Consider the following 13,292-nt stretch of genomic DNA (forward strand, 5'->3'; position numbering starts at 1 on the left):
GCTTTCTTTAGGCATGGCAGAGGAAAGCAGTGGAGTGTGCTTAAAGCTCCCTTATCTGTCCTAGATGCAGGTGTTTTCCTGCCCCATGACTGTAGTGGAGTAATTAATTGGTGTTTCTCCTTCCCCATCCCTTGTTCCCCTGTAGTAGCCTGTTGCTTCCAGTGCCTAAGTAGGTATCTTGCTCTTGTTCTCCCTATTTACTCTCACCTCCACCCAAAGTAAACTCCCATCACCTAATGGAGAAGTGGATGTAAATGCAGATGAGGTCACATGGGTCCCAAAGGCTTTGTATGTTTGTAGCAAGGCTATGTCCTCATTCACTTGTGCCTGGGGCAATTTTGCGACCATTTTCATAAATACATAGAATACCTTGGGTTGGAAGGGACTACTAAAGATCATCCAGTCCAACTCCCCTGGAATGAACAGGAACATCTTCAACTAGATCGGGTTGCTCAGAACCCCATCCAACCTGACCTTGAATATTTCCAGGGATGGGGTATCTACCACCACTCTGGGCAACCAGAGAGCATGGGCCCCAAAGTGAAGGGCAAGCTGGCCCACATGCAAATTCATACCTGCAGCCTCCTGCTGTAACACAGAGTCAGGCCAGCACAAGGCTTGGGAAAGCACTGAGACTGCAGCTGCAGAAGGTGCCATCTGTGTCCCTAAGTGAAAAGGAGCTTTCACCAAAAAGTGAGGATTGATTCACCAAAAAGGCAGGATTGATTTGCCTGCACATGGTCACCCCCACAGCCTCACCGCACTTGCTGTCAGAGCAGAGAGGGAATCCTCTGCTTAGGAATACAATAAATACAACCAGCCTCTTCCTCAGTGCTGAGTCATGTTGAAACTGGCTTTTGAATAAGCACTGCATCTCTGTTTCTGGAAACATTTACATGCTTAGAGCTGACTAAATTTAATTTTACCTTAAAAAAAAAAAAAAAAAAAGCCAAACTACAAAAATACCAAAAACAAAAACAAAAAAACCCCCAAACCCAGGAAAAACCCAAAGGAAAAAAAAAAAAAAAGGAAAGAGAAAAATTAGATCCTTGCCACAAGCAGTTTCCATCCTTTCCTTATCCAGAGTCCCTCTAAGGCTAGTAAGAACTACCAGCCCCAGGAAAGGGCAGAGGGTGAGGAGAGAAAAGGCAGGATAGAGAGAATCTCCTGGGAGATGCAAAACAAGCTCCCTGGATTGCCAGGACTAGTGGTGACACGCGCCAGACAAAGGACCTGCTACTCTATAAATGAGGCAGCCAGGACCCGCGCTAGGCTGACTCCAGCGACAACAGGCTCTGCGGCCAGGATCTGTGAGAACCACCAGGAAAGAAAAATAGGAAGTGTCCGATCTTGCTGTCTGTTTGCCTGGTGACCAGGTCTCAAGAGGCACAAGCACCTGTGACCAGAAAAGTAAGTGACAATGGTCTCTTCTCTTTACAGTGTTGCCTCCCCTGTTTTGGGCTTACCTTGCAACTTTCTTAGGAATGCCAGAGTTTCCTCTTGGGGCAGGGAATATCTTTAAAGGAAGGAATTTCTGCAATAGCCTTTTACCATCTGCTGGATTTTTAACTCTTATCATGACACCTCTAGATCTTGTCATTAAAAAGCCAAGAGTAAGGCACCTGGTCTGACAAACAGAATAGTTGCAGAAATCGCCACTGTGGGTGACTGTGTTTAATCAAGCAAAGTAAACTTGTTGTCTGTTTTTGTGCCTGGACTTGTCAAATTCTTAGCATCCCCACAGAGACTCAGTGAATCGGACATCACGCTGAGAGAAATGATTAGTTGGTTTTACTGCTTTGGAAAGAAATGTTGACGCTCAGATGTGGAGCAAACTAATGTGATATTAAATCACTGTTCCTACTACTCCTAAATTTTCTTACATCATAACTGTGCAATTACACACAAGGCAAACTCATTTATACCACCACAAAGTGCTGTAAATTAGAGTTATTGCACTGGTGCAGAATGGTTACATAAAGTATCATAGACTTTCTGAGTTTAGAACTAAAACTTAACAGAATTCTCCAATGGTGTTTGATAATTAGAACAAATCATTCACAAAAGCATAGATAATTATGCATTTGTTAGACTTTACTGTATGCTTATGCACTAGAGTGTGTAGAAATCCTATGACAGTGTCAACAGGTAAAGATGTAAAGAAATAGGTTTAAATTCCAATCCTCACATTTAAAAATATTCCCATTACTTCATTGGTTGTCTTACAGCTGATGTGTATGTAAAATACATAGATATTTGAATTTTCCTCAGTTCAACAGTTCACTTAGGAGGAAAAGCTTAGGAATTTCATTTCTGCTGGCAAATATTAATAACTCTCAGATTTGTAAAAAATCCCACCTTTTGAAACTGCCAGTCTAGAACATGTTTATATTTCCAGGACTAGCCTTCTACATAAAACTGTATTTGCCTGAGAAAGTTAATAAAACAAGCATTTTTTCTGAAGTAGCTATCTCTAGCATTCATGACTTCCATATAAGAGTATAGGATGATATTTGATTTTAAAACCTTTTCCCACCATCCATTTCTATATAATTTCACAAAAAGTAACTAAAATAAATGCAGCTTGATTTTACTGCCTGTTTACATAAATCATTAGTAGCTGTGATATGAGCAAGAAATTCAGTGCTTACAGAGTCAGCATGCCAGGTAGGAGGCTTGGGGATCAAATGCAGGTGCCCAAGAAAATGTGGTTGAGGCAGAGATAATCTTCATTTTGATCTTTCTATCAGCTGTAGTCTCATGGAGGTGAGCAGCATGATATTTAGGGGAAAACGGGATTGTGGTCCTTGTCTTGCAGTGGTTCGTATCACACTTTTGGAAGTTACAATTTGCTGTGGTGGTTTTGTTTCTCTGTGTTTATGGTGACTTCTAGTCTTAGGCACAGTAGACCCAGTTAGTTCCTGGGGTGATGGCATGGTGGTCAGTAGACTGGTTTTAACTTGTGTTTGATAGGAAAACAGGGCATTGCACGCCACTATCAGGATGCTATCAGACTTTCAGCCTTGCTTCGGGTGAAGTCAGAGAGATTTGGTGTCAGCCTCAGAGCAGGCCTGGATAAAATGCAAAAGCAAACGTTCTCTGGGGGTCATATCCAAATATAGTATGAGATATATCTTCCCCCCGATGCAATGTCCCTTGCAGCACGGAATTTTCCCTTTTCTGCCCCTAACAGCTCCTGTAACAGCATGAGCTGCTGCAGACTAGTGTTTGCCAAGTCGTAAGACACACAGCATCTGTTCCCCCCTCCTTCTTTACATGACAAGCTTTCAGTAAGGAGGATGTGAGCTTTTCTACATATGCAGGCAAGGCAAGAGAGTCAAAGCAAATGGACATTTTTCTGCTATTAACAGCTACCTTACTGCCTCACAGTGGCAGGTGCATAGAGGAGTGTGCAGGAATGAGTGCTGTAACAAGGTGTGGGAGAGAATAAACATCCGTGTAGAACAAGGTTTTGCACACAGGGTCTGGAAAAAAGGGAGTCCCTGAAGAACTCCCTGAAGACCACCAAGCTGATTTTCTTCTCTGCATTAACCTGAAGCACAGGGATAGTGTCTGTGTGAAGTATTTGGGAAGTTAATTTGGCAGAGAATGTTCTTAAAGGAAACCAACTGGAACTGTAGCTGAGACTTTGACACAAGACAGCCTTACTGGAGGAGGCACCAGGAGGACAGTGAAGCACTTTTCCAAGGAAGACTCTTGGATATCCTAGAACAGAAAATAGCACAAGTGCAAGTTTAGCAAATAAAGGCTAAACCTCCTGGCAGAGTGTTCTTCTCTCGGCTTTGCAAGCTGCCATGTCCATGCCAATACACTAGGCCTCCATCTAGCAAAAGCTATTGTAGCCCATGGGTGGGTTCTTTGTTTTGCATGGAACAGTGGTATAATTTGACTTTATTGCAAAGGAACATAGAAAGTATTGACAAGAGAGGGGCCACAGGGAAACCAACCAACAAACAAAACCGGTCCCATGTGCAGAGTAAACCATTCTTTGAGTAAACATCTTCATCAGTATTGGTAAGTTCTTAACCACACATTTTGTGCTCTCCCAAATGCCTGCTGGGTGGCAGCCCATTGCTTTACAGACCTACCTTTCCCGAGGCAGCCCTGCAGGGTACGATGCCAGGGTGTTTGAGTTATGAAGCGTGCAGGCTAGGCTGATTTCTCAAGCAGCAGCAAGCTCTCTCCCCCAGTAGGGTGAAGATCTGCACCCTCTAGAAGCGCAACCAGATTGCAAAGCTAAGCAACCCAGGGGCAACACTGGGTCAGGTGAAAGACTTGCCTTCTGAAACTGTGATCACATATAGACTAGTATCCCCAAACATGAAGACTGACTTGAGCCTGAGACCTTCACACAGTCGCTTTTGAAGACTCTAGTGATTTCTTTTTTTTAAAAGTTCAACAAGAGTACTGTGTAGCTGTGAGTTTCTCTAAACGCTGCCCTTAGGCAGGAGGGCTCCCAGAAGCAGAGATTCCTCTATGTGCATTTTGTCCCAGATTTACAGACTCTGAAAAAAATAAATCACTGTGTCAGTGCTGACTGGTTTTTATAGCACTTTTGCTGCTCTGCTATGCTTTGTACTGTGGTTTGATTGTCAGGTAACACTCCCAACAGAGGCATGAGGCAGTGAAAGGAGCCCTTGTTTACTCCCAAAGTAGTTCCTCTTCCCACATCTTATTTGAAATGAAATGAAGCTCACTGCTGTTGTTAGGAATTGTCCTGCGAGAGCTGGGAGAGGCTCTTCTCTTTCCTTACACAAACGCAGCACCTAGCAAACATGCAGACACAGGCGCACACACACGCAGACAGACACAGACACACAGAGACACACACACACACACACACACACACACACACACACACACACACACACACACACTTTCCACAAACCTCGCAACTGAAACAAACTAATTACAGGCAGAAGGGATACTGAGGTGCCACAGAGGAAAGGAATTTGCCTGAGGCAAAGGAATAGCAGAAATGAGGACAGAAGTTAAATTCCCTGGTTGCCAGCCCACTGTTCGGCTCACTGCACTGTGCTCTCTGTGTCCTTGTCCACCAGCACACCCGTGGGATTTCAGGCGGGAGACACCTGGGAGAGCTATAGTGCTGAGGTACAGGGAGGCAGCGGTGGAGAAAGGGGGCTGAGGAAAGCTGGGAGGGAAGAGCCTGTACCTAGAGGTGTACTGCTCCTCTTGTAACCTGTCAAGCTGAGATGCATTGTCCCCTCTCCTCTTATCTCTCTTCCCAACCCAAAGGAAGTCCTTGCAATCCAAGCAACCGTGCAGCAAAACAAAGTATGGTTCAGCTGCGAAGAGTTTCAGTTTATTCCTCCTAGGTGGTGGGGAAAAAGAAAAGTCACAAGTTACGGATAGGCAGTGAAATGCATTGTGACATCCATGCTCAGTCTCGCCCTCTGCGTGGAGCGGAGTCCCATGCTCCCATGAAACTGAAGAGGGAAACAGTGAGCTTCCTCTTTCTCCTCTTCTCCAGATCATGCTGATGTAAAGCGAACAAAGCACAGCAGAGAGGATTGATAGCTGGGGAATCTTTGCTCCCCGTGGTAGACCAGGCTCACAAGCACCTGCCTGATACAGGGAACAGACACCATCTGCTCTTCTGTTGCCATTTACTTAAGGGCTGAGGGGACTGCACAAAATCCAATGCAATGTGTTAAATAACCAATATTAGTGGCCACTGGGTTTCCCCTGTGGAGTGACAGTGTGGCACTGCAGGTTTACTAGAAGCACTCCAATTCTTGCTAGCAGCAGGCATCTGCTGTTTGATTAAGATTTGCAGAAGTAGGTCTCCAGTGGCCAGTTTCAACATGGATTTAACTTCACCGAGGTCAAAGGTATAACTTGAGGGAGGAACTTTCTCATCCAAGATCTTTAGTTAATAGCAGCCTGCTAATTATGACTGAGTGCTGGGCTCCTGGAGAGTCCCTTGCCAGCCCTCAGACATTAACCGCTGGCTCAGGGGCCATTTGCTGGGGAATGTCCTAGCAGAGATGGTGCTTTGTGCCGAAGCTGCTCGGCTGCTGCTGCCTGAACTGCCTGAATGGCTTTCACATAGAGAGGCTGTGAGAACTGCTGCTACTGAAGGAGAGATCTTCATGTTTTCTATTGTTTAGCCTTTTGTCTGGTGACACTTGTGGCCACATTAACCACAGGCAGTATTTTTCTCTCCCCTATTCTTATATTGTTCAAATGGGTAGGCAGGGGGGTGGCAAGAGCTTCACTTAACTGGTGGGGGGTGGTGGTTTGTTTTTTCTCTTTCTGGCTGTTGGAGCAGATTTGCTGCTGGGCTGGATTATTTGTTTGCACAATTCTCTTTACACACTGCAGGTGTGGATCTCAGCTCATGAAACTGCACTTACCTACTCCTTCTGGACGCGGTATCTTCTTGATCTGTGTTAAATCCTGTCCATTTTGCCCTGCAGAGTAATTCTTCCGGTGAAAATGGTGTAACCTTCCAGATCCACATTCCTGAGAGCAGAATTAATCCTCTTGAATTTAAGCTGCTGTCTTCCTGGGATTCTTTATTGCCAGCTAAATGTGGGGCTGTTAACCTGCGGTAAGAAAGCTGACCAGAAAGCAGAGAATCCAGGCTTACAGATTACTGCAATTTGTCTTGTCCATGATATGTACAAACACGTGATTTCTGCACAAATTTAAAATGGACCAGAGGGATATAAGCTGCATGCAGCCACTAGACAATACATATTTTATACAGTGCACCAGAGAAAGCTAAAGAATACATTGCTCAGATGTGCAACATCAGCAAAGACCTGAAGCTGCAAGTAATATCATAATGAAAGCCAAGCCTGGTGGGGAGTGTTGGAGAGAAGGCGGGAAGAGGAGGAAGGGAATGAGACAAAGGGAATGGAAATCAGATCCCCTGTCAGCAAACTGACTGCATTTTAACTGGAAGGCGTTGTGTTTACAGAAAACTCGAGGGATGTGTTGGTGACTATATGAGAAAAGAAGCTGTGCTGAAACATTGCAATTACCGCAGGACTGGACAAAGCTTGCTTTTCTGTTATGTTTCTAGCTGAAACTGAGCACAACAACAGGAAATCTGCACCAGTAAAGGGGGAAAGGAGAGAGGAATGTAAGGTGGAGAGATGTACAGAGGTGGATTACACGTGAAATGAAGCTAGCTGTAGAGCTATCAGGGCAGGGGGGGGCACTGGGAGAGGGAAGGAGCTGTTGTTTACTGAGCTTGAATGAATGTCAGAAATACAAACACACGTTTTTAAAGTGTAAAGCATGAGCTGGTCTCACAAAGGCATATGTTTGCTGACAAGGCTTGTGACCACAAATGCAGTATTGTCCTTTCCAAAGGGAGGAGAAGAGAGACAAAGAAAGTGTGATGTGAAGTAGTAGGCTGGGGTTATTTTTCCATCAATAATACTACTAACAGGTCAAGATGACATGTTCACAGCACCAGGGCTGGATGCTAACCAGCTTTCCTGGAGTGCTGTGCTGGGGACTGTGTGCAGGAGGAGAAAGAGAAGAAGCAGACCCTCTTGGTATTTGTAGCTGAGGCGTAAAGAGGTATCCAGCAACCTGGACCCACATAACAGAATTATAGTGCAGAGACTGAAAAGCCTGGCAAAATACAATCCACCTGACCCATTAGAAGAAATAAGGAAGCCCAAATAACTTTCCCTATGTTATAAGAAAAACCTGCCTTTGCACTCGGATAAATTTGTCTTAAAAAAAAGAAACAAACACCAAAAACAGAAGAGGGAGAGAAACAGGTGGCACACTGAATTTTGCATGGATCCAAGCAGCTGCTTGGAAGAATAAAGCTGTAAAAGTAAAAGTTTTACCTTCAGGAGTGAACATGCCACAGTACAGGGGAGCACTGGAAGACACTGCTTAAAATCCATACCACCAATATGGCAGTGTTCTTGTAAAAAAGGGTACATGCTAGCTGTTCCAGGTAGGTGCAAAGCACCAAGGAGATTTGTTCCCATAGCACAAACTAAAAGTAATACATGGAGTAGGAGAATAAACAAAAAAAAAAAACCAAAACCAAACAAACAACAAAACAATCCCCCTTTGGATCAAGCAATGAGTCTCAATGTAAGTCTACAAAAAACATTAAAAACTTTCAGCAACCTGAAATATGAGTGTTTGTGTTTTAAATGAGCCACTCATGAAGCAGGGCATTTTGATGGGACAATTTTCTCAACTCCTGAGGGCAGAGTAGACAACTGGGCATGGCAGTGATTTCAGACTTCTATCAAAATATAAATGTGTTAGTTCTGTAAGGTCTGCAGCCTAGAAGAGCCTGCAAAGTATGGGCAGCATGAGCATAGCCGTATATAGTACACATGGGTGCATCTGTATTAGCAGCATCTCTGACCAAGGTCTCTGGACATGGCTCTGACATAATTTACAACACTGTAATTGTGTTTCCCTGGTGATTTGTAATCAGTGCTGGACTGGGTCTTGAAGGACCTGGGATAGAAATTCCCTGCCTGCCATGCATGTCTTGTCTCTCTGCAAAAGCACCCCAATTAACCTCTGAGTCACAGTGGGATTTCTTTATTCACCCGGACTACTAACATGTGTTTTGGTGAAGCCTGAGCGTCCTGCATGGTGTGAGGCTGCTTCACATGGACATGGGATCACAGCTGTGCTGTCACCCAAAGCTTCCTCTTTCTGAGGGTGAAGAGTGCTATCCCCTCTGCTCCTTAGTCCCCTGTGGGACTGCTGCGAGGATGGGTTTGCCAATGAATATAAAAAGCTGAGGTTTTCACATGCTTAAGAGGGTAAGTGGAAACATTTGTCCTTTAGTCTCTTGGCTGCAGCTACTTTTTCCATACCCCAACTGTCTCTGTGCCATTGGCATAAAAAGCAGCTTCAGAAATGGAGAAGTGAGTGTCTCCTGCAGAGCTGTGGGAGAGAAGGGAAGATTTTTCAGTGGCGGTGGGAATAGGGTTAGGGCAACCCCAAGCACTTTTGATAACCTTTCTGGTAAATGGCTTGTAAAATTACTGCGCACCCCTTGCACAGTGCTCTTCTGTTGCCAGGTCTGCTCTGGGCACTGTGTTCCTTTTGCTGCTTGTCTCTGTGGGCGGGATGGACAGGTAACACCTTATGTAGGAATTTTGGCTGGGATGACTGTAAGTTTTGTAGGAATCGCAGTTTCCCTCTGCAGCCTGCACTCATGGCACTTGTGGCTTAGTCCTGACAGCTCTCAGGGGCTAAAACAGAAGCCTGAATGGATCAGACCATAGACCTCTGCCACAAGCAGTGAGCAGTCAGTGTGGGATGGGCAAGGAACCACACTGTTCCTTCCCTGGATAATTCTCCTGAGATAACTATAATCGCACGTGACTGTAGTGTTGGCTGTCTGCTCACGGAAGGCCCATGATGAATCTCCAGTCAGGAGTCACCAAGTGAGGGCCAGCTGGGAGTATTCCCCAAGGTGTGAGCTGGGGCTGAGAAAGCATGGATGTGTTCTGCCCTGGGCCTGCCTGCCTTCCCCCATAAAAAGCATCTGGGTGTCCCTCATGCAGCCTAAATAGGATGACTAATGCATTGGCATTGGAAATTCTGCTGCAAGGGAACTCTCAACCAGTCCTAAATGGTTGTTTAATGGAAATTAAACTCTATTTACTCCTTTGTGAAGTCCTTACTGGACTCTGGCATCTGTTTGCAGTGGCAATGATTATGATTATGGCTGTGAATGGGGAGATGACTTTAGGAATTAGGGTGAATCTGTACAGGACATGTAGGACAAGGGAATCAGCCACAGAGGGCAAAAATTAGAAATGCCTAGCAACACCACTGTGTGCTTGCTGCTGGCCCAGAGCAGCAGCCTGTGTGAAAGCCAGGGCTATCTAGCATTCACTCACCATCTCCTTTGCTTTGCAGGACATTAAGAATGACAAGAAAGATCTTCACCAACACCAGGGAGCGATGGAGGCAGCAAAATGTCAACAGTGCCTTTGCCAAGTTGAGGAAGCTCATTCCCACCCACCCGCCAGACAAAAAACTGAGCAAGAATGACACACTCCGGTTAGCTATGAGATACATCAACTTCCTTGTCAAAGTTCTGGGAGAGCCAGGCCTGCAACAGACAGCAGTGGCAGCACGGGGCAGCATCCTGGGCTTCTTCCAGCAAGCCCCACACTTGCAAAACGCGGAGGAGCTGACACTGATTGAAAACTGTGGTGTCTCCTCTCCTGCCACGAGCAGCAATAGAGCAGGGTGTTGGTCAGAGACGCCATCTCTCTAGCAGACAATGAGATGTGCAGTCTTTATATTAGTCTGATAGTCCCCCTCTTTTTGCAGAATCTGTGTGTTGCTCCTCTATGGATTGTGATTATTTATTTATATTTATTACTGGCTTATTTGGTATACATTTTTATTTAATAGGAAAGGAAAACCTTGGTCAGCCAACAACTTGGAGGACCAGACAGACAACTTGCAGCCCCTGGCAATTTGGAAGGACTCACTGAAGCAGAGACCAAGACAGAAGGGCTTTGTGCCCTGATCAAATCCATAAATCAGACCATAGAAATTCATCTGGTGTTTCTGGGAGGGAAAGAGATTATTCTATTCTGCCATGCTATTTCAAGAAAACACTAATGAGTTCACGAATTACAACTGCATTGCAAAATTTGTCCAGGACAGACATCTGGCTTAGGTAGTGCAAAATTTTGAGAGGTGTGATACTTGCCACAATCCTCCACCAGTGATTCTAGGGGATAATTGCACTCACTCTTGAGCCTGTGAATCTTTTTTCCGGTTTCATTCTTCTTTTTTGTAAATGTAAGTCCTAGCCCTTAAGCCTGGCTACATCTTCCTCTATTAGACTGGTATGATCCCTAGTGCCAGAGCAACATGCTATTAAACTAAATTAAAAGCAGAATTAAAAAGCAAAAATAAAATTTTTGTTTTAAATAAGACGACAAAGTCATAGATGAGTTCCAGTGGGCTCAATAGGCAGAGTAAACCTCCTCCATATCAGTGACAATGTGCATGTGAAGGAAGCTGGTCAGCTCCACTCCAGCTGCCTTAAAAGCCCATCAAACAGTTTGATGGCTAAATGTCTTTGATCTTCAAAAGCTGTAGCAATGGGGGAGGTCCTGCTTTGGGAGGGAGGTCCCAGGAGAAAGGCCTCAATGATGCACTGTGAAAGCCTTCATGGAAAAGCCACTGAGCAGTGTCCCTTCCTGTGACAGGCTGCAGAAGCAGCTGGAGCAAGTCCAGGCCTCTCAGAAGGTGCTGGGCATGCACTACTGGTACATTGTGGTGCCCCTTTGGCACAGGGCCGTGTGCCATGGGTCTTGGGCATCGAGTTCCTGAACCAGCCCTGCTTTTGCTGCCATGGGAGGCAGAACCAAACCACACGCATCCTTGCTGTCATCTGTAAGACCCCTGGTGCTATGGTTCTGGGCTGCATGAGGTTGGTTTGATGTCTGCCCCAGGTGAGGTACCAAGACCATGGACAAGACTAGGGGCATGCTGCCTGCGTACCCACTTGGCTGCCTTTAAGCTCCCTGCTTTCACCTACTGTAATTGAGGTTCTTCCATCCGGGCACTATCCCAATTGGGTTGATGGAGCAAGGACAAAGAAATTGGTGCAAGCGTCTTCCACTTGATTCAGTGGGTCAGTTCCCTGTAGGGAACAACAACCACTATGCTGTAGGTGTTTAGATGATAAGCAGGATGCAAACAGGTTTCATGAAGGTGACTATTGTGGGTTGTTGCCCACATATCAATTTAATTTCCTGATTGAGTTATAACCTGTGCCAGCAAAGGCCTGGACTGCTCATGCAAGTTGTAAAGCTTCCTAGAGCAACAGAAAAATGACACCAGGTTCAAGTAGAACTGCTTCCTGGTCAGATCCTGCTCCCACTGACACAGGTCCTTTTGATTTCCATGTGGACCAAGGTACCTGTCAATGTCAGAAAAGATAACTATTCACCACTGGTGAGGAAATGGAGCTCACGTGTGCCTTGCCATGCTCCTGCACTGTTTCTGTTTATTCAGTAATACCTTCAGGAATACCTTCAGAAAGCAGAGATAGGGTTTATGCATGCAATATGTACAGCCCTTCTGCATGAGGGGATTTGGCACCTAACCCTGAGCTGCCTTTTAAAGTCTCACCAACCAGCAGGTGCACCAAAGAAGCCAGGGCTGACTTCTGCTAGGTGCGTATTGGACTGTCCTGTGCATTGACAAAGACTGAGGTCTGACAGGAGCACAGCTCACCCCATCCAGGTCTGGTGCTGTAAGGTACGGGCATGCCAGTGGACAGATTCTGACCAAAGAAAAGGAAAAGAAAAAAGGCTGAGAGGGTTCATAATGATTTCATTTTGTTCCTGAACACTGCTCATCTTGAGTTTGCTTATCCCTGCCTTTCTCAGCTGTCAGGGCTGAGGACTGCACTGGCAAGCAGCTGAGTGAAAACACACTAAGAGTCTTGCACAGTTCGCGAAATCAGTACTGCTTTCTCTCCACCTCTGCTCACTTTCATGTTGATGAATGGAATCTGCACAGCTCCTCAAAGGTAATGAGCCAAGTCCTCCTCCTAGCTTTCAGTTGGTTTGCTGGATGTTACAGCAGGATAAATTAGTCCAAGTAAATCAGAGCACTTACTGGTGTGGTGTGGTGGTGCTATATTTGGTCTATCAGTCACTTGCTGTCCCAGGAAACACAGGTCTCCAAGGCAAGCTAAACCATCCACTGAGCAGAGTTATTGTCCAGGGAAGGGGAAAGAACACCTGGGAATTTTGTAATGTTATATGCTTGTCATATTTTCTATCCTAAAAAGCTTCCCTTCTTGTTATTGCTTTTGTTCATACCAGCACTTTCTTTATTCTTTCAATTTAGGAGTTCCCTACTTTAATGTTCAGCATGTATTTCACTAGATCTACCAAAGACTTTTTCTTGGTCAAGTTTCTTCTGCATGTTTTGTGGATTTCTTGTCTGTATGATCATGAACAAATAAGAGTGCAACTGATCACATTTTGTGCTATATGATGTTATTTAACATCTAATATATTCCAAATAAATTATTTAAGCAACTAATATTTGTCTTTTTAAACTTCTCTAAAACTTGACTTTATGTTTGCATACCACTTGGTAGAGGATACCAAAAACATTACAATGTAATTTCCAGTAGAGGATCGTTCTACTGGTCAGTACTTACGCAGTAGTCTTGATGTCAGAAGCAACATTATCAGATGATGAAGAATGACAGGAATTCTTTGCTTACTATGATTTCTTACACTTTTTAGTTAAAT

The 13,292-nt window shown here is 44.9% G+C and overlaps 1 protein-coding gene across 2 annotated transcripts; it reads left to right on the forward strand.

Annotated features, from left to right (window-relative positions):
• Positions 1–1,053: 1,053 nt before the first annotated feature.
• On the forward strand, positions 1,054–11,100 carry TAL2 (TAL bHLH transcription factor 2). 2 transcript variants are annotated; one of them, XM_030512841.1, is made up of 2 exons: positions 1,054–1,410; positions 9,913–11,100. In XM_030512841.1, the coding sequence occupies exon 2, from the start codon at positions 9,923–9,925 to the stop codon at positions 10,274–10,276; it is 354 nt and encodes a 117-aa protein (XP_030368701.1). In that variant the 5' UTR covers positions 1,054–1,410; positions 9,913–9,922; the 3' UTR covers positions 10,277–11,100. The 2 variants fall into 2 exon arrangements, with proteins under 2 accessions (XP_030368701.1, XP_030368702.1); XM_030512842.1 differs by lacking the exon at positions 1,054–1,410 and adding an exon at positions 8,752–8,804.
• The last annotated feature ends 2,192 nt before the right edge of the window (positions 11,101–13,292 follow it).

The sequence above is a fragment of the Strigops habroptila genome, chromosome Z (assembly GCF_004027225.2).
Source record: "Strigops habroptila isolate Jane chromosome Z, bStrHab1.2.pri, whole genome shotgun sequence".
NCBI lineage: Eukaryota > Metazoa > Chordata > Aves > Psittaciformes > Psittacidae > Strigops > Strigops habroptila.